Source organism: Bos grunniens, chromosome 7 (genome assembly GCF_055505025.1).
Source record: "Bos grunniens cultivar Pamir isolate PY7600 chromosome 7, Bosgru_T2T1.0, whole genome shotgun sequence".
Classification (NCBI taxonomy): domain Eukaryota; kingdom Metazoa; phylum Chordata; class Mammalia; order Artiodactyla; family Bovidae; genus Bos; species Bos grunniens.
The window spans coordinates 94,283,758-94,309,930 of NC_141171.1; the positions used below are offsets into that span (position 1 = coordinate 94,283,758).

Consider the following 26,173-nt stretch of genomic DNA (forward strand, 5'->3'; position numbering starts at 1 on the left):
CTGCAGGCAGATTGTTTACTGACTGAGCTACTAATATTTAAAATAATGCTTCTACTTTTGGCTATTTAAACCTATGCCTAAATACTGTTTTAGGTTCAGAAATTCAAGGAAACCAACACTTAAAAGAGGTGATCAATACTCAGAAGGCTTCAGAATTAGAAAAGTATCTCTGAGGAACAGATTATGAATTACTAAATATTACCCACAATAACTTTTGGAAAATAATGCAAAATATACCTTCAACTGACAATAATATCTTGTTTCCATATTTTAATTAATACTGAAAAAAAGGGTTCATGTCCTCCATTAACCTAAGTGACTGTAGAACATTTAGCATCAGACTTGAATCTTGAAATGCTAGCAAATTAGGAATGTTCCTTTGGTTGTTCAATCATTTATTCATTTAACTCACAAAACAGGAAATGAACACTGTACTAGGTTCTGGGTAAAAATCAGAGGTCAAGCCCAAATATAAGACACTTGTCTTCATGGAGCTTAAGTTTTACTGAATGATAAAGCCAGATTCTAGTCTTGGGGAAAGGGCTTGATGGGAAAGGTGGTCCAAAAAAAACCTTCCAATCCTGGCTGCACTTCAGAATCAACTAGGAAGCTTTTAAAAAGAGCATGATCCTGAACTCTACCCATGATGACTCTGGTGCTGTAGATCCAGCCTGGGGTCTGGAAATCTATATATTTACAAATGTGCCCAAGCAATTTGGGGGAACCACAGCTACTTTCCAATGCTAAGATTTTATAATCCTAGGCTACTCTTTCACATGATTCTTAATTCACCGATTCAAGGAATGATGCTGTGAGAAATCTGGATGGTTTTTTGATGTTAGAGGTTTTAACTGAAGCATAAGGAACCAAGCAAACTGATAATATACAAAAATTATAAGGGCTGTGATGCAAATGCTTTGAGAGTAACAACTTGATCCTTTTAACAAATGCACATTAGTCATTATACTATATATGTGTATAATACATACTGGTGCATACACACATATTATATACACATATGTATACACACATGTCTTTACATGGGGTTACAATTTTATTTGGATCATTTTCCTATAATAATGATTACATTAAAAATTAACAGCAAAATCTTGATACATTTCTATAATGATTACATGATAAAGATTTAAGAATATTTGCAATTGCTTTACGATGATTATTGTTTTCTTCAAACACAATACCTTAATGCATTATACAGCAGCCTAAGTATTTATATGGCTGCTATTGCTATCCATCTGTCTATACCCAAAAGCTGCTGATTTCTATACACAGAATGCAATGACATACATGAATCTGTGATTTTTTTAAAGTGGTAACAAAGTTTAATTTGTTGGGAGGGGAGGGAATAGTCCACTAAATTCATAAAATAATGAATGTGGCAAAGTAAACATCAAATGCTTACGTATAATCTTTGAACTTTTTTTAACCATCCCCATTTTTTTCTAGTTAAAATATTTTTCAGCAATAATTTATATTTAACAGCAAAAAAGAGAAAGTTTTGCTTTATGTTAGTAATTTGCAGATCCTTATGCAGGGTCTAGGGAGAAAATAATGGTAGCCTTTGGAGAGCAGCAGCACAGCCCATTCTAGCTGGAGGTGTTTCATGATAACTGACCACAAACAACACCTTCAAAGACAGGCATGGGGAGGCGGGGAGCCAGCCATCACCCTGAGTAAATCGAGTAATGGCCTGCACTAGATTCTGGGGTAGAATGCAGGATGTGTAGGAAGTAAGGAAAAGGCTGCTCTTTTGTCCCGCGTGAGGCACAAATGACATTGGAAGACAAATTAGATGCCATCATGCTCAGACTGTAACACATAAGGGTTCTACTATTTATTCCATTTACATGTAAAGTATAAAGTAGTGATCTGGCCCACTGCTCTGCTTTCCTGCTTTCCACTATTCCTGCTAGATGATATATAATACGATCATCTAAAAGATCTCTAAAACCACCAAAGTTGAGTTCACAGCTTCCTTTGCAACCCATTTCAACACTGCTTTGGAGCTTCGAAAATCTACTTTTTCTTCTGTGGTCATGTTTTAGTCTCTAAGTCATGTCTGATTCTTACGACCCCACGGACTGTAGCCCACCAGGGTCCTCTGTCCGTGGGATTCTCCAGGCAAGATACTGGAGTGGGTTGCCATTTCCTTCTCCAGGGGATCTTCCCAACCCAGGAATCAAATCCAGGTCTCCTGCACTGCAGGCAGATGTTTTACTGACGGAGCTAGGACCCGTGGTATATTAATCAATACCAATCAATATCAAATGGTAGCTTCATTCTTAAATTAATGATTATGATTAACATGTATAATCTTCTTCATGCCTCACTACAACCACACCAGCAATGTGAGAGCAAAGACTGTGTCAGTCTAGATTCCTGGTTTTTGGCACATTCTGGAAAAAAAAGTAGGTGTCTTAAGAATTTTTTTGCTGAATAGTTGTTGTCAATGAGATAGTGCGGGAAGCTACTATTATTCCCACTGAGTAAGTGAGAAAGATATACTTGACAAAGGCTGGCTAGTATGAAGACTCTCAACCATGATTGACAGAACAGCAACAAGAACCCAGATCTATTGACATCTTCTGCTGCAAAGGTCTAGCTTCACAACAAGGTATAGTGGTTACGACAGTGTAAAAGTTACCTGTTTAACTCCAATTGTGTGAGATCCAGAAAGGCTGAGCCCATAAAGTCATCCTGCAGTCCAAAGTCATAGTCAAACACCTACCGAGCCAAAGACAAAGACATTATTATGAACAATTCTAATATAAACCTTAAATGAAAACATCTTCATTATAAAATAGTTTTTCTGTGTCACCAGAGTCAATACAATTTCCTCAGATTTATTTTTAAAATTCTGTTTTTATGTTTTGAAATGCTAAGTTCTCACAAAATATTAAAAGGGAATTACATTTAATTTTGTAACTAAATTACTGATTTAAAACAAAATAGAATTTTACAGAAGATGAATAACAAAATCAAATAAAATATAGTGAATCATCAAAAATGTGGGAACCACAGGCTAAGGATATTTACCCCTCATTATAGAAGGTGTATTAGTATTACTGAAAGGTAAACTGAGTTGGTATGAAATTCAACAAATATGTCTTTCATAATGGGCTGTAGGTGATGAAGACAGGACTCCAATTTCTGTATGTTTTTCAGGTCATTGAAGACATATTCTCTGACATTCTAGGAAAATGTTGTTTTAAACATATATAGTAAGTAAACACTAAGATATTATGCCTATAGCACTTTATGCATTTATACTATGCTTAAATTAAGTTTTTATTGTCACAAGCAATTATTCAGGGATAATATTAATGTAACTAATAACAACAAATAGACAGAAAAAGAAAAGGTTGTATTTCTTCTGTCAAAATCATGTGTCTATTTTGTGCCTTTCATGGTTCACATTCATACTATGATGAACAAGATAGGCAATGTGCTGAGCCTTCTGGATCCTACGTTTCACAGCTGGGAGAGCCAATAACAACCTGAATAGATATGTAGAGTTCTGCGAGGAGCGCCATGGAGACAAAAGCGTAAGGGAATGTGTTGGGAGCTGCTATTTTATACTGGAGTCCAGGAAGGCCTCCTGGAGGAAGTGTGTTTGTGTAGAGCATGCAATGATGAGAAGGATTAAGCAACTAGAATGGGAAGAGCAGTTCAGGCGAAGGAAACAGTGAGCGATTAGCATGTTCAAGAATCGGCCAGTAGCCAGTGTGGCTGACGCAAATTGAGAAAGATGGAGACTGGAGGGAAGATGGGCAGAGAACGCAGAGCTAGATCAGACAGGGCCATTTTCAAAGAATTCTAAGTAAACAAGAGCTGGCTAATTTCCATCCATTTAAACATTTTCTTGGGCTTCCCTGGTAAAGCTCAGATGGAAAGAATCTGCCTGCAGTGCAGGAGACCCAGGTTTGATCCCTGGAGAAGGAAAGGCAACCCACTCCAGTATCCTTGCCTGGAGAATCCCATGGACAGAGGAGCCTGGCAGGCTACAGTCCCTGGGATTGCAAAGAGTCAGGCATGACCAAGCAACTAACACACACAAACATTTTCTTACTCACAAAATTCCTCAGCCAACATTGATTAAATACTTATTATGTGCCAGACAATGTGCTAGGCACTCAGTAAACTGTGGTGAATTGTCAGTGCTTATAGTTTAGTGAGAGAGACAGGTGATATTCAAGGAAGTGCCCAGGTGTTACAATCACAAATTTTAATAACTGTTGTAAAGACAAGAACAAGGTATGAAATAGAAAAAAAGTACATTGGAGATCAGGGAAAGCTTTGAAGACTGAAAAACTGCTGCTAGATGAAGTTTAGAGCGGTGTGCCTGACCTTTTCAAATGGAAATTCACTGTATTGCACACTGTAAATGAGCATGAACAGGTAAGTCTGATCTTAAAAGGATGAGCCAGACCGTTGCACTCTCCAGGCTATGAGAATCCACTGATCAGCGCTGTTCTGCCCAATTCCTGACACACTAGCTAGAAAGCTCTAAGCAGAGGGAATAGTATATACAGAAATCCTGCATCAGTTACTTTTTCTTTCCCTCTAGTAATATATGTGTACTGCAATTCAAAAAAAACTTAATGTGTAGAAAATTGATATTTAAACAAAAAATACATACTTTGCATTACAAAGGGATTCTTAAATCAGAAGAGTCACAAGGGATTTATTTAAGTTATAAGCTCCTCTAATGCCTTTTAAATTATTCAATTTATAGTCATTTGATTTACATACAACCTTTCAGGAGTACATTTGTTGTAGAAAGCACAGCACTCCTGCAATAAATATTCTCCTTGATCAATTACACTTCTGAGCTTCAGTCATCCGCTCAGCGGCATATCTTACGCACCTGACACCTTGGTATTTGCAAACGGCTGCAGTAGTGTATTTTACAACATAAAATCTACACCAAAATTAAAGAAATCTCTCTTGTGAAATCTCTTCTAGTTGTATCAACCTAAGGATTAAAATCTTGGGGAGACTACAGCAACCTATAACCCACGAGAACACCTGGGGTACATCTACACATATAATGTGGAAAGCTGAGAATCCAGTGACTTGATCAGTATAGACAGCTCAGATGGGTGATTCAACATTCAAACTCTGTTTAGTCTCATGGGGAGAGTCTTTTCTACCATCCTAATGCTAGATGTTTACATTAGTTCTCAATTCCTATTAATCAGCAAAGGCATTAACATGGGGAAGAATGCAAACACCAGAATCCATCCGTTAATGAAACTGTTAGCAATGAAATTTGCAGCCAAGCTCTATAAAGTATTTGTCAATTTATATGTCAATTTATTGCTCTAGGTGAAATGTCAGAAAATACAGAGCATAGAAGAGAGAAATAAGAAAAGTACTCCCACTGCAATAAGTACAGTTAATGATGATTAATGTTTATCCAACATTTACCATATATAAGGCACTGCCTTAAACACATCATATAGATTTTTCTTAATAAATTTCACTCTTTTACAACTCAGTGAAAAAAGCATTGCTTCCATTTGTCAGATAAGGAATCCAAAGCTTAAAATATTTATTTTACTTGCCCCCAAATGCCAGGACTAGGAAGAATTCGGAGTCATCTCTTGTAACGGATTTCAGACACAGAACATCTTTAAATTGAACAAATATAATCTGGGCACCCACTCTGGGTAAAGCACTGGGAATTCAAATGTGAACAATTTATAAGGGATCCCTACTTTCACAGACCCTCTGCTCCATGAGTTGGAAACATTAGGTAATATTAGGTAGAAGCTGATTGGGACTGAGTAACACCTCTCTTCATTCTCAAGCAAGTTTAGAACAAGAAATGCTTTATTCTGATCAATGAATTTATTTACCATCTTGATTCAATTGTTTTCTATGGAAACTGGATTAGGAAATGCATAAGTTAAAATGCTTTTGGGTACAAGTAACAGAAAACTCAACTCACACTGGCTTCAATAGAAATGGCAATTTATTAGCTTAAATGAAAGAAATGTTCATAGGTAATTATGACTTCAGGGGAGTTTATATTTGGGGTAGTTCAAATGATTTATATATTGATTCATTCATTTACTTGGAAAACATTTGATGGGCACCTGCAATGTGCCAAATACTGCTTAAGGCACTAGAAATACAGCAGTGAACAAAATAAAGGGAGGGATCCTTAATATATGATGGGCTGCAGACAATAAAAAAACGTGTTAGGTGGTGGTGAGCACCATGGAGAAAACTATTGGAGGGAACAGGACTGATGGGAACTGCTATTTTATGTAAGATGCTTAGGAAGACAGTGAGAGAGAGCGGCATGTGAGTGAAGTGAGAAGACATAATGGGAATAGGAAATGGAAAGGTGCTCAGCTCACATAGGTACCCAGGTACCTTGGCCCAGGATATAAGATGCTACCCATACAAGTATGTCTATGACGCATTTCACACCTAGGCAGTTTCAAAACAACCATTTCACTATAAAAGAGTAATTAAACTTCAAGTCATAAAACTGACATTATAAAATAAATAAAACAAAACCTAACTGTGCCCATTGCAACTAGTTATCTCTAATGGAAAACAGAAGCTATGTTGTTTGATTGCTGGGAGGACTTAAGCAAACCCTTCATCTCTGGGAGCCTCATTCACCTGTAAAATGGAGGTGAGAAGAGTTACTTACAGGGTTATTGAGAGGATTACATGAGACAATGCAGGTCTGGCAATTAGCACAGTGCTCTGTAAATGGTAGTTAGTATTATGATGAAGCTGTGACTGCAGATTCCATCTTTCTAAGACTCAATAACTTCACATGGTCTTTATCCATAAGTTGAAAACAAGTACAAAATTCTGAAAGAGACGGGCATACTAGAACACCTGACCTGCCTCTTGAGAAACCTGTATGCAGGTCAGGAAGCAACAGTTAGAACTGGACATGGAACAACAGACTGGTTCCTAATAGGAAAAGGAGTATGTCAAGGCTGTATATTGTCCCCCGGCTTATTTAACTTATATGCAGAATACATCATGAGAAACGCTGGGCTGGAGGAAGCACAAGCTGGAATCAAGATTGCTGGGAGAAATATTAATAACCTCAGATATGCAGATGACACCACCCTGATGGCAGAAAGTGAAGAACAACTAAAGAGCCTCTTGATGAAAGTGAAAGAAGAGAGTGAAAAAGTTGGCTTAAAGCTCACCATTCAGAAAATTAAGATCATGGCATCTGGTCCCATCACTTCATGACAGATAGATGGGGAAACAGTGGAAACAGTGGCTGACTCTATTTTTCTGGGCTCCAAAATCACTGCAGATGGTGAGTGCAGCTATGAAATTAAAAGACACTCCTTGGAAGGAAAGTTATGACCAACCTAGATAGCATATTCAAAAGCAGAGACATTACTTTGGTAACAAAGGTCTGTCTAGTCAAGGCTATGGTTTTTCCAGTGGTCATGTATGGATGTGAGAGTTGGGACTATAAAGAAAGCTGAACACTGAAGAATTGATGCTTTTGAACTGTGGTATTGGAGAAGACTCTTGAGAGTCCCTTGGACTGCAAGGAGATCCAACCAGTCCATCCTAAGGGAGATCAGTCCTGGGTTTTCATTGGAAGGACTGATGTTGAAGCTGAAACTCCAATCCTTTGGCCACCTGACGTGAAGAGCTGACTCATTGGAAAAGACCCTGATGCTGGGAAAGATTGAGGGCAAGAGGAGAAGGGGACAACAGAGGATGAGATGGTTGGATGGCATCATTGACTCGATGGACATGGGTTTGGGTGGACTCCGGGAGTTGGTGATGGACAGGGAGGCCTGGCGTGCTGTGGTTCATGGGGTTGCAAAGAGTCAGACACGACTGAACTGAACTGAACTGAACAGCCATGTTTGCTTTACTATTTATTTTTTGTCTAAAACAATTGAGATTCTTGATTCATGCACTTAGAAATACTTTTGAACCATTCAAGACAAAGCATGTAAGATAATACAAATATCTAACTCTGAAATAATTTTGTTTGGGTGCTCTACTGTTTATGGTTGTGAAATATTTCCATCCCAACTATTCAGGTGTTTCCATTCAAATGTCTAGAAAAGTGTCTCCCTCCTCAAAAAATACATCATAGAAACAGAATACATTTTGTTTCTATACAAAGAAATACATTTTTAGACCCTCTGCTCCATGAGTTGGAAACATTAGGTAATATTAGGTAGAAGCTGATTGGGACTGAGTAATACCCTTCTTCATTCTCAAGTGAGTTCAGAACAAGAAATGCCTTATTCTGATCGAGTTTATTTATCTATACATTTAAAATTTTAAGTTCTATCTATACAGTTTAAATTTATTTATCTATACATTTAAATATTCTATACAAAGCAATACATTTTCAGAAACAGAGGCCTGGACTCCAACTCGGAGGTCCTGAATCAGAACCTTTGGGAAAGAGACTTGGATCCCTAGATTCTTTAAAATTTTAGGGATAATTCTGATGTACAGTCAGGATTGAGGGTCACTGGTTTATGACACGACATTCTTTTAGGGCCCTTTAACCAACGTCCACTTGAGACAGTTTCTTGTGCAAATACAGGTTTATTTCTTATGTAAATATAGGTCTGTTCACCCCAAAATGACTTCTAGAAACTTATTAACTCTATACTTGGAGATTCTCTTGTCATCGACTTTATACACTGTCCTGCTAAAATGCTAATAACATCTTGATTCTTTTTCCCTGTTTGTGGAAAGGGAAATGACTGGAATCAACACAAGCGAAGGTTTGAGGGGGAGAAGGAAGTGCAGGGATTGCTGAAGCAGGGCTCCTGTGAGATCTGAGGCTCGTGTGAGAAAAAGATGGGGCATGTGATGCGGTCAAAGTAGAGAAAAGTTTGGTCACTGGATGGATAGTCAGAACATAGGAGCCGAAAAGAAAATAAGTATCCAGAGACATGAATAAAGGGAAGTCAGTTATTTTTTTCCTTATTTGAAAGTAAAATGAGGAAATATGGTTAACTCTTTCCATAAATTCTTCTTTCTCTTTTTCCAAAACCACATCAAAGGAGAGGAAATACTCTTTTTTTCATCTTTGATAATGCAATAGAGACAGGCGTTTTTCTCCCTCTATTATCTTTAACCTCCTCACCTTCCAAGTAAAGCATTTTGTTTGCAGCCAGGAATGGTAAACCCCTGATGTTAAAATAATTCTTAAACACAAAGATTGTGTTCTGTGCAAGATCTTATTCTTGCTCTATTACATGGAGACTTGTTTTTATATGTTCCCAAAGTGTGTTAAATTCATTAACTGCAGCAAGCAGCAGGAGATGAACTTCATAGTCCTCCTAAAAATGCCTGGAAATAGAACTGTTTGGAAGAAAAATGCTCCTATGAGCTCCCCCTGGTGAATATAGCTCATTCTATCCTTTCACCAACAGATTAGAATTGAGTATAGCAGAATATATCTCTGGTGGAAAAACTTATCAGACAGAGAGACATGATTAAAAAACCATTAAATGAGAGTTTCTACATCAGATTACATTAGTGAAAAACAAATAAATGGCTCACCTTTATATATAATGGCTCCCTAAGATGATCAACAAGAAGACAAGCTTTCTCCTCCCACACAGGATTGAGGTTCTTGTGTATTATTTTACTTCTAAAAACTTCTTTTCTTCCAATTTTAAACTTCACGTATGGATCACTTGTCCCTGTTAAAGAGACACAGATCAATCCATGTTAATTGTGCTTTTCTGTAGTAGTAAGGCAATAGCTCATCTAAATACCACAAAGTAGTTAAAGGAATAAAATTTAAATAAAGCTTATCAATTGGGAAATAAAGATTAAGTGTCTTTTCCTAATATTTCCTTAAATATTGAAGTGACAGTAAAGATTAATAAATACTATTATTATTATCATATTTTCTGATCTTAATACTGTAACCCTGTCCTGGTATGTAAAAACTCCATTGCATGCTTCTTACGTAAACTTAATTTAAATCATAGAGATTAATCTGACGTTTCATCTGGTCAGCTATAAAAAAGATGGTCTATGATTTCAGCTGACTTAACTAGTTTTAGACTTATAAATGCTGCTAAAAATTTACACTAGACTAATGGGTTTCCCTGGTAGCTCAGATGGTAAAACGTCTGCATACAATGTGGGAGACCCGGGTTCAATCCCTGGGTCGGGAAGATCTCCTGGAGAAGGAAATGGCAACCCACTCCAGTACTCTTGCCTGGAAAATCGCATGGACTAAGGAGCCCGGTAGGCTACGTTCCAAGGGGTCACAAAGAGTCGAACATGACTGAGCGACTTCACTTCATTTCACTTCAATGGGTTTAGGGAAAGGTGAGTCTTATATTGGGCTTCAATTTATCCTTGGTCCCATATTCTCTCTTGTTCATAAGTTTCAATTTTAGAATATTAGGGAAGGATGGAAGTCTCAGAGGAAGCATCAGGATGTAGGAGACAAATGATTATTAAATCATCTTGAAACTTCATATTATCCCTTAACACTTCCCAAGCTCTCTCTAAAGATAAAGGAAGAGGCATCACATAAGCTGCCCATGGGTACCCAACAAGCAAGAGATGGAGTCAGGATTACAAGCAAGGCTGTCTGATTCTAATATCTGTGCTTTTTTTTTGCTTCATCTGTAAGAGGGAAGGGCCTATATATACTTTCATGTGTACTTATACCATTTCTCATTTTGACTGATGAATGAGACCGAGCTCATCTAATGAGTCTATGCTGTTATTAAGGATTCCTAGAAAAGGTAAATCAGGAACATCACCAAGGAAACCATTATAGTGACAGCCTTCATCCTCAGGAAATAATTCTTTGTACAAGATCTGTCTCCCTTAGAATAAAATCTTGTTTCATTCTTTCTGTTTTGTCCAACCTGAAACTACAGTTGATAACTATGGTCTACATGATTTAAAGAAAAATATATAAATTATAAACTACTATGCAAGTGTTAGGTATGACAGTTATGATATTGATATACTTAAATCACCTTGGATAAGGAAATGGCAACCCACTCTAGTATTCTTGCCTGAAAATCCCACAGAGGAGCCTGGTGGGTTAGTCCATGGGGTCACAAAGAGTCAGACATGACTTAAGCAACTAAATAACAACATACTTAAAACTGCCAGCCTATATTCCTCCTCAACACTTTACTCACCTCCATGACACATAAATATCCATGCTAAATATAAAGATTGCCTTATGGAATCTGGTTTTCTTTACATAATCATTTGGGGGCTCCCTCAAAACTCTCCACATCCCCCATACAAATATAAGGCCTTGTTTTTGTGTGCCTAGACCTGGGTTTAATAGACCAATGATTCTAATTTCCCATTGTGAAACTCCCATTTTGACCGCAAGACAGATAAAAAAAAAAAAGTTTTTAATGTAAATACAGGCCTAATAGTAACATGTCACAATGCATCCTTTAAGGGAGTCAGTGTGATCCAATGTTTAATATGGCTGACCCATGTTGATGTATGGCACAAATCCAACCCAATATTGCAATTATCCTTCAATTAAAAATAAGGGGGAAAATGGTTATGTTTTAACACAGCGATTCCCAGCCTAGAAAAGGTAAATCAGGAACATCACCAAGGAAACCATTACAGTGACAATCTTCATCCTCAGGAAATAAATCTTTATACAAGATCTGTCTCCCTTAGAATAAAATCTTGTTTCATTCTTTCTGTTTTGTCCAACCTGAAACTATAGTTGATAACTATGGTTTACATGATTTAAAGAAAAATATGAGTGGGGCTCCAGGCTGAGCACCCTGGGGACTGGAAGAGTTATAGCATATAATTTGAGGGATATTAACACCCCTGCATCCATCTGAATTTTCTCAGTCATGCTCTAGATCAACTTACTGCGTTTGACTTGGACAATCACCTATGCAACTACTACCAGTTACCAGAATATAATAAGCTCTGTAAGATCACAGCCATTTGTACCACCGTTTTTTAAACCTCCAGCACTTAAGTACAAACTCAGACATATTCTTGGTCCTCATCAATATGTGGTGAGCAGCTGGATGACTTGGTGTGGGTGGCAGACCCCTCCCCCTGCTGACTTTGCTCACCTCCACTTGGACACCTCACAGACACGCCGTGTTAGCACTTTAATGGGCCTTGACCCTCTCCTGCTCAGGGTGCCCCTCCCTTAGGCTTCGTCATGGGGGTTAAGGGCTCTACTATTTGACGTTTCCTCCAGCAAGACACTGAGAAATCATTCTCCATACCTCGTTCTCCATCCAGGATCACCACCAAGTCCAATTAATTCTCCTCCAAAATATACCACGCATCTGTCTTCTGTGTCTCCATCCTCGATGAGCTACCACAATTTCTTTGCTATGCAGCTGTCATAACTTCCCAACAGGACTCTCCATGCTTCTGGGTCCTCCATTAATTCTCTGTACTTTGGCCAGACTGACCTTTTAAAAATGCAGATTTAATCTCCTCCCTTCTTTGCTTAACACATCTCAGCACCTTTCAACCAAATCTCTAACCTGGCAGACAGAACTTACCATCCTTCCAACTTCATTTTTGGCCTCCACTCTGTTCCAGCTGTCCTGTTACTAGAAGTTCTTTTCTGCTTCCAGTCTTAGCATCTTCCAACCAGCTTCTCTGCTTAAAAAGCCCCTCCTTCCTTTTTTTTTCCCCCACCTTTTTTTGCCTGACAGATACTATCGTTCAGGTCTTAGATTAAAAATATAATTTGCTAAAGGATGTTTTGCTCAACATCCCAATCAAAAATAGGTTTCTTTGTTATTTTCTCCTGGTATTTGTTCTCTTGTGTAGTAGTACTAATCATTATGCTACTTACGGGTTAATAAATCTGTATGCAGGTCAGGAAGCAACAGTTAGAACTGGACATGGAACAACAGACTGGTTCCAAATAGGAAAAGGAGTACATCAAGGCTGTATATTGTCCCCCGGCTTATTTAACTTATATACAGAGTATATCATGAGAAACACTGGGCTGGAGGAAGCACAAGCTGGAATCAAGATTGCTGGGAGAAATATCAATAACCTTAGATATGCAGATGAAACCATCCTGATGGCAGAAAGTGAAGAAGAACCAAAGAGCCTCTTGATGAAGGTGAAAGAGGAGAGTGAAAAAGTTGACTTAAAGTTCAACATTCGGAAAACTAAGATCATGGCATCTGGTCCCATCACTTTATGGCAAATAGATGGGGAAACCATGGCTGACTTTATTTTTCTGGGCTCCAAAATCACTGCAGATGGTGATTGCAGCCATTAAATTAAAAAACGCTTACTCCTTGGAAAGAAAGTTATGACCAACCTAGACAGCATATTCAAAAGCAGAGACATTACTTTGGCAACAAAGGTCCATCTAGTCAAGGCTATGGTTTTTCCAGTAGTCATGTACGGATGTGAGAGTTGGACTGTGAAGAAAGCTGAGCGCTGAAGAATTGATGCTTTTGAACTGTGGTGTTGGAGAAGACTCTTGAGAGTCCCTTGGACTGCAAGGAGATCCAACCAGTCCATCCTAAAGGAGATCAGTCCTGGGTGTTCATTGGAAGGACTGATGTTGAAGCTGAAACTCCAATCCTTTGGCCACCTGATGTGAAAGAGCTGATTCATTGGAAAAGACCCTGATGCTGGGAAAGATTGAGGGCAGGAGGAGAACGGGATGACAGAGGATGAGATGGTTGCATGGCATCACTGACTCAATGGACATGGGTTTGGGTGGACTTTGGGAGTCGGTGATGGACAGAGAGGCCTGGCGTGCTGCGGTTCATAGGGTCACAAAGAGTCGGACACGACTGAGCCACTGAACTGAACTGATTGGATTATTATAGGAATTTTTCCATTGGCTATAACCCCCATGAGGGGAGGACTCTGTCCCAGCACAGGACGCAGTGTCCGGGACGGAGCAGGCACTCAGGAAGGATTTGTTCAATAATGAGTAAATGAATAACTATAGAGTTTCCTGTGTACAGAGTACTGTTCAATACTTCCTCATGATGACCCTGTGAAGTTGGTAAAAGCATGTTATCCACGAGATTGCAGGTGAGAAACAATTTGGGATTCAGTGTGACTTGCACCAAATCACATAAGAAGCTAGCAAGTAACAGGACGAAAGGCAAATTTAGACTTTAGACACTAAGTCCAGTGTTCTTCCTACTCAACTTTTTAGGAAACCTGAACATCCATATTTCCCTTCTTTAAAACACCATCATAGAATTAATATGTAATAGTGTTGAATAATCATTTAGAGTCTATGAATAATACTAACATTGACAAGTAACTTATTGATCTATAAAACTGGCATCTAAAACTCTCATACTTATTTGTTTTAATCCCTCTAAGGTCTCTGGAAGGACTTCCCTGGTGGCTCAGATGGTAAAGCATCTGCCTATAGTGTGGGAGACCCGGGTTCAATCCCTGGGTTGTGAAGATCTCCTGGAGAAGGAAATGGCACCCCACTCCAGTACTCTTGCCTGGAAAATCCCATGGACGAGGGGCCTGGTAGGCTACAGTCCATGGGGTCGCAAAGAGTCAGACATGACTGAGCGACTTCACTTTCACTTTTCACTTTAAGGTCTCTGGGAGTCTGCTGTCCCCATCCTAGACATAAGAAAACTAGGAAAGGTTGTACCAGGTCAGATTTGAAATTGGGAGCCTAGTTCAGTCAAAGCTTTTCCTGTAACTTGATCACAAACCATCCACTACCTTCAAGGCACAATAATCTTGTATTTCTTTGGTCCAAAAAAGTACAAATAAGCCTTTTACAAGAAAATCATTTCAAGGAAGTTGGCCTTGTGGTTCTTAACAGTTAATGACATTAGTATCTCACACTATTTAATTTAGCTATTATGTAAACAACTGACATAGCTGATGATTCTGCACAGAAGCCTATATACTCACAACTACATCTTTTTCAGAAGTCATCTGTTTCTTACTGCTTGCCGGAAACATTTTCCTCAACCACTGTTTATGCTGTCAGAATCCCCTTAGAGTTAGGGACAACCAGTTTCTAGAATCCTGCAGGTCTTGATGGCAGAACTTAAATTACAAAAGAGAATCTAGACAACTCCAGTTAACATTTATTGAACATTTACTATGTCAAAGATTACATACTACCTAACAAGTTTAAGGTGAGGCCTAGTGTTATCTGGTTGATAGTTGTAGGAACCAGAGCGTGGGACAAGTAGATTCCCCAAAAGTCACATAGCTAGGATGCTGGGGCTTGAATTTCATTGCTACATTAGGCCACTTCCTAACATTCTCATGCTTGGTATAATATCCGTGATGCCACTTGGGGCAGTAAATATCCAATGGCCTGAAGAAATAACAATTTAGATAGCAAGAGTCAGTCTAAGGGTGAAGGTTTAGGGACAGATTTTTGAGTCTGTGATAGGCACAAAGATCTCAGGGATTGACATAAGACAGACAGAAAGGCTGTTTTAAGGGACTCTGAAAAGATATTATGATGGTGAAATATTTCATAAATGTGTGGCTTTGGCCACAGGGTAACTTGGATATTAAAAAGCAGAGACATTACTTTGCCAACAAAGGTCCATCTAGTCAAGGCTATGGTTTTCCCAGTGGTCATGTATGGATGTGAGAGTTGGACTATAAAGAAAGCTGAGTGCTGAAGAATTGATGCTTTTGAAGTGTGGTGTTGGAGAAGACACTTGAGAGTCCCTTGGACTGCAAGGAGATCCAACCAGTCCATCCTAAAGGAGATCAGTCCTGGGTGTTCATTGGAAGGACTGATGTTGAGGCTGAAACTCCAATACTTTGGCCACCTGATGCGAAGAGCTGACTCATTGGAAAAGACCCTGATGCTGGAAAAGATTGAGGGGAGAAGGGGACGACAGAGGATGAGATGGTTGGATGGCATCACCAACTCAATGGACATGGGTTTGGGTGGACTCCGGGAGTTGGTGATGGACAGGGAGGCCCGGTGTGCTGCGATTCATGGAGTTGCAGAGTCGGACATGACTGAGCGACTGAACTGAACTGAACTTAGATTGGAGACGGTAAGTATATTAGCAAAGCTTAGAATCATAAGTATAGAAAAACAGCTCTGGGTGCAGAACAAATGGTGAGTCAGTTACCTGGCTTTCCCCCCTGTATTTTGACCCCACAGAATAAAATCTGAGACACTGTTCCTTTTCCAGCCATCATTCAGAGTCTTTTGGGTGCTACTATTAAAATTCAATAATTTTTAATAGTCAAATTCCTTAAGAAATTTCTCATTGTTTAATTTGTCATTGTAACTGAGGGGACCTTCAGTAACATAAGAGTCCTTAATTTCAAGTGCAAGACCTTCAGCCTGTGATTCCAACACAGAACTGGGGACATCATTCTTTTAATTTAGCTTCAGTAAGGGATTTGCACCTAATGCTCTAATCTTTTATGCTGGAAGGTAATCAGTTTATTACCTGGTAGTATTAACAGATGTTATTTTTTAAGAAAGAATTCTGTGGTCAGGCATATTTGGAAAATGCTGGTTTGAAACAAAATTAAAGAGTAATTTTCTATAGCTTTTTAAAAAAGAATTATTATTATCATTTTTAACTGGTACGGTTTATAAGATCTAAGTTCTCTGACCAGGGATTGAACCCGGGTCCTCAGCAGTTAAAAGCATAGGGGATATGACAGGCGGCATTTACTAGGCTTCTTTGACCATAGTTGAGTGTATCTTTCAGGACTAATAATCCCTGATCTCTCCTTGGGAAATGCTACCTTATTATATTTCATATATGAGGAAGATTCACATGTTTTGAGGGTTCTTTATTGTAATAAACTTCCCAGTGAACTTAAGTCATTTTATTATAATAAAGCTCCCAGTAACCCCAAGCCATTAACTTGTGTTTAATCCTTAATAAATATATTAACACACATACACAAAAAGGGATTTAGTTTGTTGGTTCAAAAAACTCAGACATTAAATTCAAGCGCCAGTACTGTTTTGTTGCAATATTGTACTCAACCACAAGGTGGCACCAACAGTCGTCAAATTACTGGGAAGCCTGTGGTTCTGCTCTTCAAAGGCTTCACTACTGCACTCATGGTGGCTCTCAAGCATTTTCCAGCAACTTGTACTTTGTTGTTACAAGTTGGACTGTGATCCTCATTACAATCTTTTTTATGGTGATAATACAATGGAAACAGGGTAAACAAATACAGGAGAAGAATCTAGGAAGTGTTAACCCTAAAATAAAATTCAAATTTTATGATTATTAACATCATATTCAAGAATAACCTTTCACGCATTTATTTCATCACATAGCATTAACTTCAGAAATTTTATTTTAAAGTATTATTATTTTATCTTATAACCTTAAATTCTATGCTTTAAAAGGTCTAGAGTGTTTTAGACCTAGAGAATTTTAATTGTATATATCTGAACCATAGGATCAAATTGTTTGAAAAAGAGGAATTAGATGGTTTGTATAATGTTCCTTCATGTAGGAACTAAAAACATGTCCCTCAGCTACGGTTTTTATTTTGCTTTTGAATCAGGATGTCTATGTGGCATTCCAATACTTTGTGTGATTATTTAGCCTCTACTGTAGTTTAAGTCCAACATAGACCGGAACTTGATCTGAATGGGTCCCCTTTTGTGTAGCAAACACAGCAGACACAAGGTGGCAGGCTTCCTTCCCTTAAAACTGTGAAAGCTATTTAAATTGCAAACAGCCATCTAGGAATGAGTCTCTTGTTTTTCATTTTCAGAATAAATGAGCCTCCTGGTTCACAAGTTTAAATCAGTCTTACCCCAAACCTAGTGTGTAATGAAACAGAAACAGCGATTCCTGTTCGGGGGGCTATAGTTATTCAGTAACGCCTGCTGCTGCTGCTGCTAAGTCGCTTCAGTCGTGTCCGACTCTGTGCGACCCCAGAGACAGCAGCCCACCAGGCTCCCCGGTCCCTGGGATTCTCCAGGCAAGAACACTGGAGTGGGTTGCCATTTAAAAAACAATGTGAAATCAAAACTCAGTCTTTATAAGAAAGGAGAAAGGGAAGGAGGAGGAAGATGAAGAAAACGAAGAAAAAAGACAAAAGAAAAAAGAGAAGTGAATATAAATACTGAGTGTGAACAGTTAAAAAGAATTCAAATTTATGGTGGATCTTCCTGAAGGTATCCAATCTTTCAACAAACATATAAATCTAGCTACTTCTGTTGACCAAATACAACAGAGAAAAATATCTTTACTATAACAACATCCTTCACACTTGACCTACAAAAATAGAGACGTTCCAAGTGTACTCAGAGCTATAGATTATATTTTTATATAAATTTATTTTTACTAATGATTTAAAAATCTTCAAGACAGGTACCATTTATACATTAAAATTATTCCTTAAGCTCATTCCTTCTTCATTTTTTTTTTTTTATTTTTTAGAGATTTGCAATACTCTACCATGGAAACATTATATAGGGCTAAATAATTTTATTAAAATTAAATAGCAAAAAGTTTATAATCACATGTGGCTTAATATTATTAAAATAACATTTTTCCATAATGAGGAATGACTATTTCAGTGATTTTTAAATTGTTAGTTAATGAAGTTACCATGATACAGAATACAGGTGAATGAAAACTAATACAGTGAGAAAATGCAGTATAGAACTGAACTAAGTCAATTTATTTCTTTGACGGGGAGAAGGCACTTCCAGACACAGCATAAAGAGAAGGTGTAAGTGACAGAACAGACTGTGATTTTTATGAGTAATTTTGGGGCTTATTTATCTTTTATAAATGTAGAATTGTGAATATTAAGAAAAAAATGATATATGTTGGATTGGGGTAAATACAGCTCACTCCAGTTTCCCTTCACACATGGCATAAATTATAGGTGGAACCTACAATTTCCTGGGAACTTCTAAAAGTTTAGGTAAACTAAAGCAGAGAAGGGAAGTGGTTATTTACATTTTTTTCACAGTGATTTAGACAAGTACTGCTTTACTTTTGAATATGAATTATTTGCAAATTAATGTATGGCCCAAGAGCAGCTGCAATGAGAAGAGTGTTCTGGATCATAGTCATCCTTTGCAAAGGGCTCTACTCCTCCCACCCCGGGAGCGCCCTCTGTGATCAGTGATCAATGCACAGATTCTGGGGGCACAAACACATTTCTCATCATTTAAGCATGTTCTTTATTCTAAGAGAAACAATTTACTCTGGAATTCTTCTAGAATATGTTGATTATGTTTTTACAGCCATCCTAACCAAACAAGAACAAATACCATTTCAAAACATTTAAGCATTTAACTTTCCTATAAAAACTTTCCTTAAAAAGTGTAAGCATTTCCCTTTCTAACTAAATAGCTGTACTCTCCTCAATCCTTTTCCTCTGGCTATCAATACTTTGCTGAGACCATTGCCTAGAGTGTCACTAGTAACTTTTCCTGCTTGCATACATTTTGTATTGTCTCATTTTCTGTATCACAACAGGAATGTATTAGTCACTAGCAACTTAAAATTTTTTTTAAGTTGGGGGAGTATTGTTTACAATGTTGTGTTGGTTTCTGCCGTACAACGTGAATCAGCCGTGAGCATATTTATGTCCCCTCCCTAGTGAAACTTCCTCCCACCTCCCACACCATCCCGCTCCTCTCGGTTGTCAGAGCCAGGTTGAGCTCCATGCGTTATACTAGCAACTGTTAATCACCGGTTTCAACACATTTGGGGGTTTCCCTGATAGCTCAGTTGGTAAAGAATCTGTCTGCAATGCAGGAGACCCTGGTTTGATTCCTGGGTCAGGAAGACCCCCTGGAGAAGGGATAGGCTACCTGCTCCAGTATTCTGGCCTGGAGAATTCCATATCTCCTCTTTTTCATTTTAGCAATAGTCTCTGAGTTTAGCAGGACATGTGATTATTTTATTAGAGAATTCCATATTTCCCAAGCAATTGGTATGGCCATGTGACCAAGTCCTAAAGATATGTGAAGTAACATATGCAACTTCATGATTTTTTTTTTTTGGTAAATTCGCTGAGTATGTGCGTCCTATAGTTTTTTTTTTTTTTTTTTTAACCACTTTAAAAAACCGAAGTATAGTTAAGTTACAATGTTGCATTAGTGTCAGGTATGCAGCAAAGTGATTCAGTTATACATATACATACATACACACGCATACTTTTTCAGCTTCTTTTTCACTCTAGGTTATTATAAGATATTGAATACAGTACATTGTGTATACAGTAGGTCCTTGTTTACCTACTTTATACATAGTAGTGTGTACATACTAATCCCAAACTCCTAATTTCTCTCTCCCCACAACCTAATATCCCTTTTAGTAACAATACATTTGTTTTCTAAGTCTGTGAGTCTATTTCTGTTTCATACATATGTTCACTTGTATCATTTTTTAAGATTCTACATATAAGTGATATCATTTGCTATTTTTCTTTGTCTTACTTCACTTAGTATGATGATATCTGAGTCTTTCTATATTGCTGCAAATGGCATATTTCATTCTTCATGGCTGAGTAGTGGTCCGTTGGATACATGTATGACAGCTGTATGTCTTCTTTGGAGAGCTCTATTTAGGTCTTCTGCCTGTGTTTTGATTGGGTTGTTTATTTGACATTGAGCTGTGTGCAGAAGCTTTCAGCTTTTTACCACTGAGTATGATGTTAGCTGCGGGTTTGTCGTATACAGCCTTCATTGTGTTAAGGTATGTTCCCTCTAGGTTCATTCTCTGAAGAGTTTTTATCATAAATGGAAGCTGAATTTTATCAAAAGCTTTTTCTGCACCTATTGACATAATTATATGGCTTTTATTCTTCAATCTGTTAAGGTGATGTATCATACTGATTGATTTGCAGATACTGAAAAATCCTTGCATCCCTGGGATAAATCCCACCTGATCATGGTGTATGATCCTTTTAATGTATTGTTGGAGTCAGTTTGCTAGTCTTTTGTTTAGGAATTTTGCATTTATGTTTATCAGTGATTTTGGCCTGTAATTTTATTTTATTTTTTGGTCTGGTTTTGCTATCAGGGTAATGGTAGCCTCAAAGTATGAGTTCAAAAGTATTCCTTCCTCTGTAATTTTTTGGAATATTTTGAGAAGGATAGGGTGTTAGTGCTTCTCTAAATGTTTGGTAGAGTTCACCTGTGAAGCCATCTGGTCCTGGACTTTCCAAATAGACTTTTCTTACAGAAAAGCATTTTTCTTATTAGAATGACTGGCTGACTTTGTACAGCCAATCTATCTTGGTTGAATTCCATTCAATTAAGTTTCATAAGACTAGGTGGTATGAACCAGATTTTCCTACAACCTGGCCATTCCTGGGCACTGGGATTTCTCACTTACCAAATGGAAGATAGTATCTAGTAAAGAAAAAAATGGGCTGAGGCAGGAGGGAACTAAATTTTTTGAATACTTACTATGTGCCTGGGGTTTTTCATATAATATTTTATTGAGTTACAACTGTAGCCCTGTGAGGTAGGTTAAACCAGCACAGCAGATGAATCCAGTAAATATTTGTTCAATCAATGAATGCATTAATATTCTTAGTACTTTACTATACAGATGAGTAAACTGGTTTAGAGAGATTAAGCTGCTTGCCCTAGTCATAAGGCTAGTAAGTGACACCCCCAGAATCCAGTCAAGATCTATTTGATTCTAGATTCCAAGTGTACTACTCCATGCGTGCTTGTGTGCTCAGTTGTGTCCAAGTTTTTGTGACCCCACGGGCTGTAGCCCGCCAGGCTCCTCTGTCCATGGGATTCTCCAGGCAAGAATACTAGAGTGGGTTGCCATTTCCTACTCCAGGGGATCGAACCAACCCAGGGATCGAACCCACGTCTCCTGCGTAATCCTAACCAATCAATTGAACTATCTCATGTACCTCAAACTGTCACTTCTGAGCTCAGCCCCAGGCAGAAACTGGATTCCACAGTAGGAAGCTGTGGATTTCAGTGAACTTGGCAATCATGAATTCTGAACCATTAGAGTAGCAGCATGAGGGAGTCTGACCTGGGAGATAATTTCTTTATAGTCTTTTATCTCCATGAGACAGAAATCTTATGAGGGGAGAGACTTCTTATGCATCCCAGAACCTACCACAGATCAGGTACTCAACTAATCAGTAAACATTCACTGACTGTATGAATACAAGCTTTAATATTACATATATGCATTGCTATTAACATATTTGCTAAGCTGGGCACTTATTCCAATGCCTGAACCTGGGGTTCTCTGTAAAAGAATTAAATTGTTGAATGGTGCTCCATGGAAAAATCTAATTAAATAGTATAAGATCGTTTAATATATTTTTGAAGGCGAGGAAGACACAGGATCACTCTATCCTTAACAGAGGGGGTTTGGTGAAGTATAGGGTAGTGGCTGAGAGCCCAAAGTCCAAGTTAGAAAGTCTGGGTTCTAATCTCAGCTCTAGCACTCAAGGAGTTTTATGAGCGTAGACAAGCTTTTTAACTTAGGCGGATTTTTTTTTTTTTTTTTTTAACCACTAGAGCCACCTGGGAAGCCCCTAGAGGAGAATGGAGAACCTCATTAAGGTCATTGTGAGAGTTTAATTACATAATACATATAAAGTACTTAGCATAGTTCCTGGCACAAAATAAACATTCAATAACTATTAGCAATTACTCTTGCTCTAAATCTTATTCAACATGAAGACAAACTAATATAATTACACCACAATTGAAATTTGAATCAACACAATTAAATTGAAATAAAGAACTACAATTCATCAAAATAGGTACCAAGCCCTTGATTTTCCATGTTGAATAATTCATTTCAGTTGAGAAAACAGTTACTATTTAGCTACCTTAACCATTTACGAATACATGGATATATAGCAGAAAATAATGTTTCAGGATACTTCTTCCTCCTAATTATGTAGAGATGGTAATTCTACTGGATTTGTTAAATCAAGAAAAAAACAGCCTATAAATAATAATAATAATCACATAAATAAACCTATGTATAAGGAAGGACCATAAAATCTGACATTAAAACGACTGGAGTCCACAGAACACATCCACTAAAAAATGTTATTACTATTGTAAAAAGAAAGTGAAATCTCTTCATCAATCAAAACTAAGTAATAACAATGAAAAGAGTTTTATGACTCCTGCTGATTGATTACTATCATTAACTGAACCAACTTCAAGACAATTACATTACAGTATGACTAAAATGTATCACAAATGCATGGCACTTGAATAACGCATCCCTGAGCATACCCACACATTCAATTCGAGAAAAAGAAAAGTTAATGGTCTCTTCTTTTTCTCCTTGCTCTAGTCTTCCCCACTCTAACTCTTTCTCCAAAATCTTATTCCTAGAGGTTTTTTTCTGAAAAAAAATCTTGATGTTACTCCCTTGCTTTAAGTTCTTCATTGCTCTCACTGATTTCAGAATAAAGTTCTACCAAGACAAACAAATAGATCTTTGCTAGTTGCTCCAGACTCATCTTTGACCCGATCTCTATTCTACAAGCACATCCTGGCAGTACCTCAAACTCACAGCTTCTCTCCGGAGTCTGTGCCCCTCTTCCTCTATTTCCCCCGCCCTGATCGACTTTTTCTGTCACCCCAGTTCTCTTTCAGTGCCAAGTTCAAGCCTCACTGCTGCTTAGACATCTTCTTTGATCCATCCCATGGACATCATTAGGCCCCTCCTACATGCTCCCTAACATGCTTTGCAAATAGCACTTGTCACATCAAGGCCAGATTTAATTTCTGATCCCTGATGTCTGGTACAACCTCCAAGTTATTCTGTGTGATCAGGAAATGTTGGTTGACTGAAAATACTCTTGTATAACTTAATGAATGAATTTGTATTATCTTTTCAAATTAAAATGAAGATTCATATTATCTCAAAAAAAACCCCCAAAAACTAACAAGAAAACCAGTATTTATATTATACATTTTTCCCCCCTTTTCCCCCCATTCTTATTCACTGTGGATGGTATCACTGATGCAATGGACACGAACTTGGGCAAACTCCAAGAGATGGTGAGGGACAGGGAGGCCTGGAGTGCGGCAGTCTGTGGGGTCACGCAGAGTCAGACATGACTGGGCGACTGAACAATTCACTGGGATTCTAATAATCTTATTTGAATTTCCTTCTCTGAATCTGAAATATAGAAAGTTTAATATCACAAAAGCACTGAGGTATCATTTCTGCAATAGTACGTATTTTGCCATTGCTGCTTTCCCAAATTATGGTATGCGACCTTCATTGTAATCCCTCAAAATGGCCATGTGTGTTTTATTTTCCAAAATGTTTTCAGAAAATCTCAAAAAAATGGGCAGAAGACCTAAATAGATGTTTCTCCAAAGAAAAAATACAGGTGGCCAACAAACACATGAAAAGATGTTCAACATCACTAATTATTAGAGAAACGCAAATTAAAACTATAGTGAGGTATCACCTTACACTGGTCAGAATGGCTGTCATCAAAAAAAAAAAAAAACTATAAACAATAAATGCTGGGGAGGGTGTGGAGAAAAGGGAACGCTCTTACATTGTTGGTGGGAACATGGATTGGTGCAGCCACTGGAAAACGGTGTGACGGTTCCTTAAAAAGCTAAAATTAGAACTACCATATGACCCAGCAATCCCACTCCTGGGCATATACCTGAAGAAAACTATAATTCCAAAAGATGCACGCACTCCAGTGTTTATTGCAGTAGTGCTTACAATAGCTAGAACACGGAAGCAATCTAAACGTCCATTAACAGAGGAATGGATAAAGAAGATATGGCGTGCACACACACACACACACACACTGGAATATTACTCAGCCATTAAAAGGAATGGAATTGTGCTATTTGCAGAGACATGGGTGGACCTAGAGATTGCCATACAGAGTGAAGTAAGTCACAAATGGAAAAAAACCCAAATATCATGCATTTAATGCATATATGTGGAATCTGGACAAATAGTTCAGAGGAACTTATTTCCACAGCAGAAATACAGACACAAAAGTAGAAAACAAGCTTATGCACACCAAGGAGGGAAAGAGGAGGTCGGATGAATTGGGAGATGAATTGGGAGACTGGGACTGGCACGTACACACTGCTATGTGTAAAACAGATAACTAATGAGAACATACTGTGTACCACAGGGAACTCCACTCAATGCTCTGGGAGATCTATTTGGGAAGGAAATCCAAAAAGCAGGGGATATATGTATACGAATGGCTGATTCACATTGTTGTACGGCAGACTCTAACACAGCATTGTTAAGCAACTATACTCGAATAAAAAATTTTTTAAGATAAATCCAATTTGTAAACTATCTCAGCAAAGGATCAATGGTTTATTCAAATAATGATTTGAAGAGTTAATACTAAAAATAAAATTCGAAGGACTTATTAGTCATAGGGATTCTCAGGTGGCGCTAGTGGTAACGAGCCTACCTGCCAATGCAGGAGACATAAGAGACTTGGGTTCGATCCCTGGGTTGGAAAGATCCCCTGGAGGAGGACATGGTAACCCACTCCAGTGTTCTTGCCTAGAGAATCCCCACAAACAGAGGAGGCTGGTGGGCTATGGTCCAGAGGGTCGCAAAGAGTTGAACACGACTGAAGCGACTCAGCACACAGCAGTGCCATTTAAAACAGTCTTCACAGGTATGTTCTGGATAGATTATTTCTACTGTTTTAGTTGTTTTGCCTATTTTAGGTAATAATACTGACAAAATGAAAAAATTCATATCATGATGTTGTTCATCTTCCCATTCAGCAATGTTTTCCTTTCAAAACTAAGTGATGATTGAATACTGTTGCTGATAAGTCACTTCAGTCGTGTCTGACTCTGTGTGACCCCACAGAAGGCAGCCCGGCAGGCTCCCCCGTCCCTGGGATTCTCCAGGCAAGAATACTGGAGTGGGTTGCCATTTCCTTCTCCAACGCATGCATGCATGCATGCAAAGTCTCTTCGGTCGTGTCTGACTCTGTGCAACCCAATGGACAGCAGGCCACCAGGCTCCTCTGCCCACAGGATTCTCTAGGCAAGAATACTGGAGTGGGTTGCCATTTCCTTCTCCAGATGATTGAATAGTCTTGCAGAAACATAGTCTTAGAACTGGAAGAGACCTCATCCAATCCTTCGTTGAATAGAAGGATTCCAGCTACAAAAGTAACAGAGGACAGATGGCCATGTAGATGGACTAGAGACAGTTTGAATACTTCC

General features: G+C 38.3%; 1 protein-coding gene across 32 annotated transcripts in view; it reads right to left on the reverse strand.

The window, feature by feature from the left end:
• Positions 1 to 26,173, reverse strand: part of MCTP1 (multiple C2 and transmembrane domain containing 1) — a 721,660-nt gene that overhangs the window by 251,659 nt on the left and 443,828 nt on the right. For all 32 annotated transcript variants that reach the window (XM_086413169.1, XM_086413151.1, XM_086413144.1 and 29 more), the window contains 2 exons: positions 9,556 to 9,698; positions 2,663 to 2,742 (listed from right to left, as the gene is read on the reverse strand). In XM_086413169.1, coding sequence (XP_086269295.1) covers positions 2,663 to 2,742; positions 9,556 to 9,698 — 223 coding nt within the window. The remainder of the gene's footprint in view (positions 1 to 2,662; positions 2,743 to 9,555; positions 9,699 to 26,173) is intronic.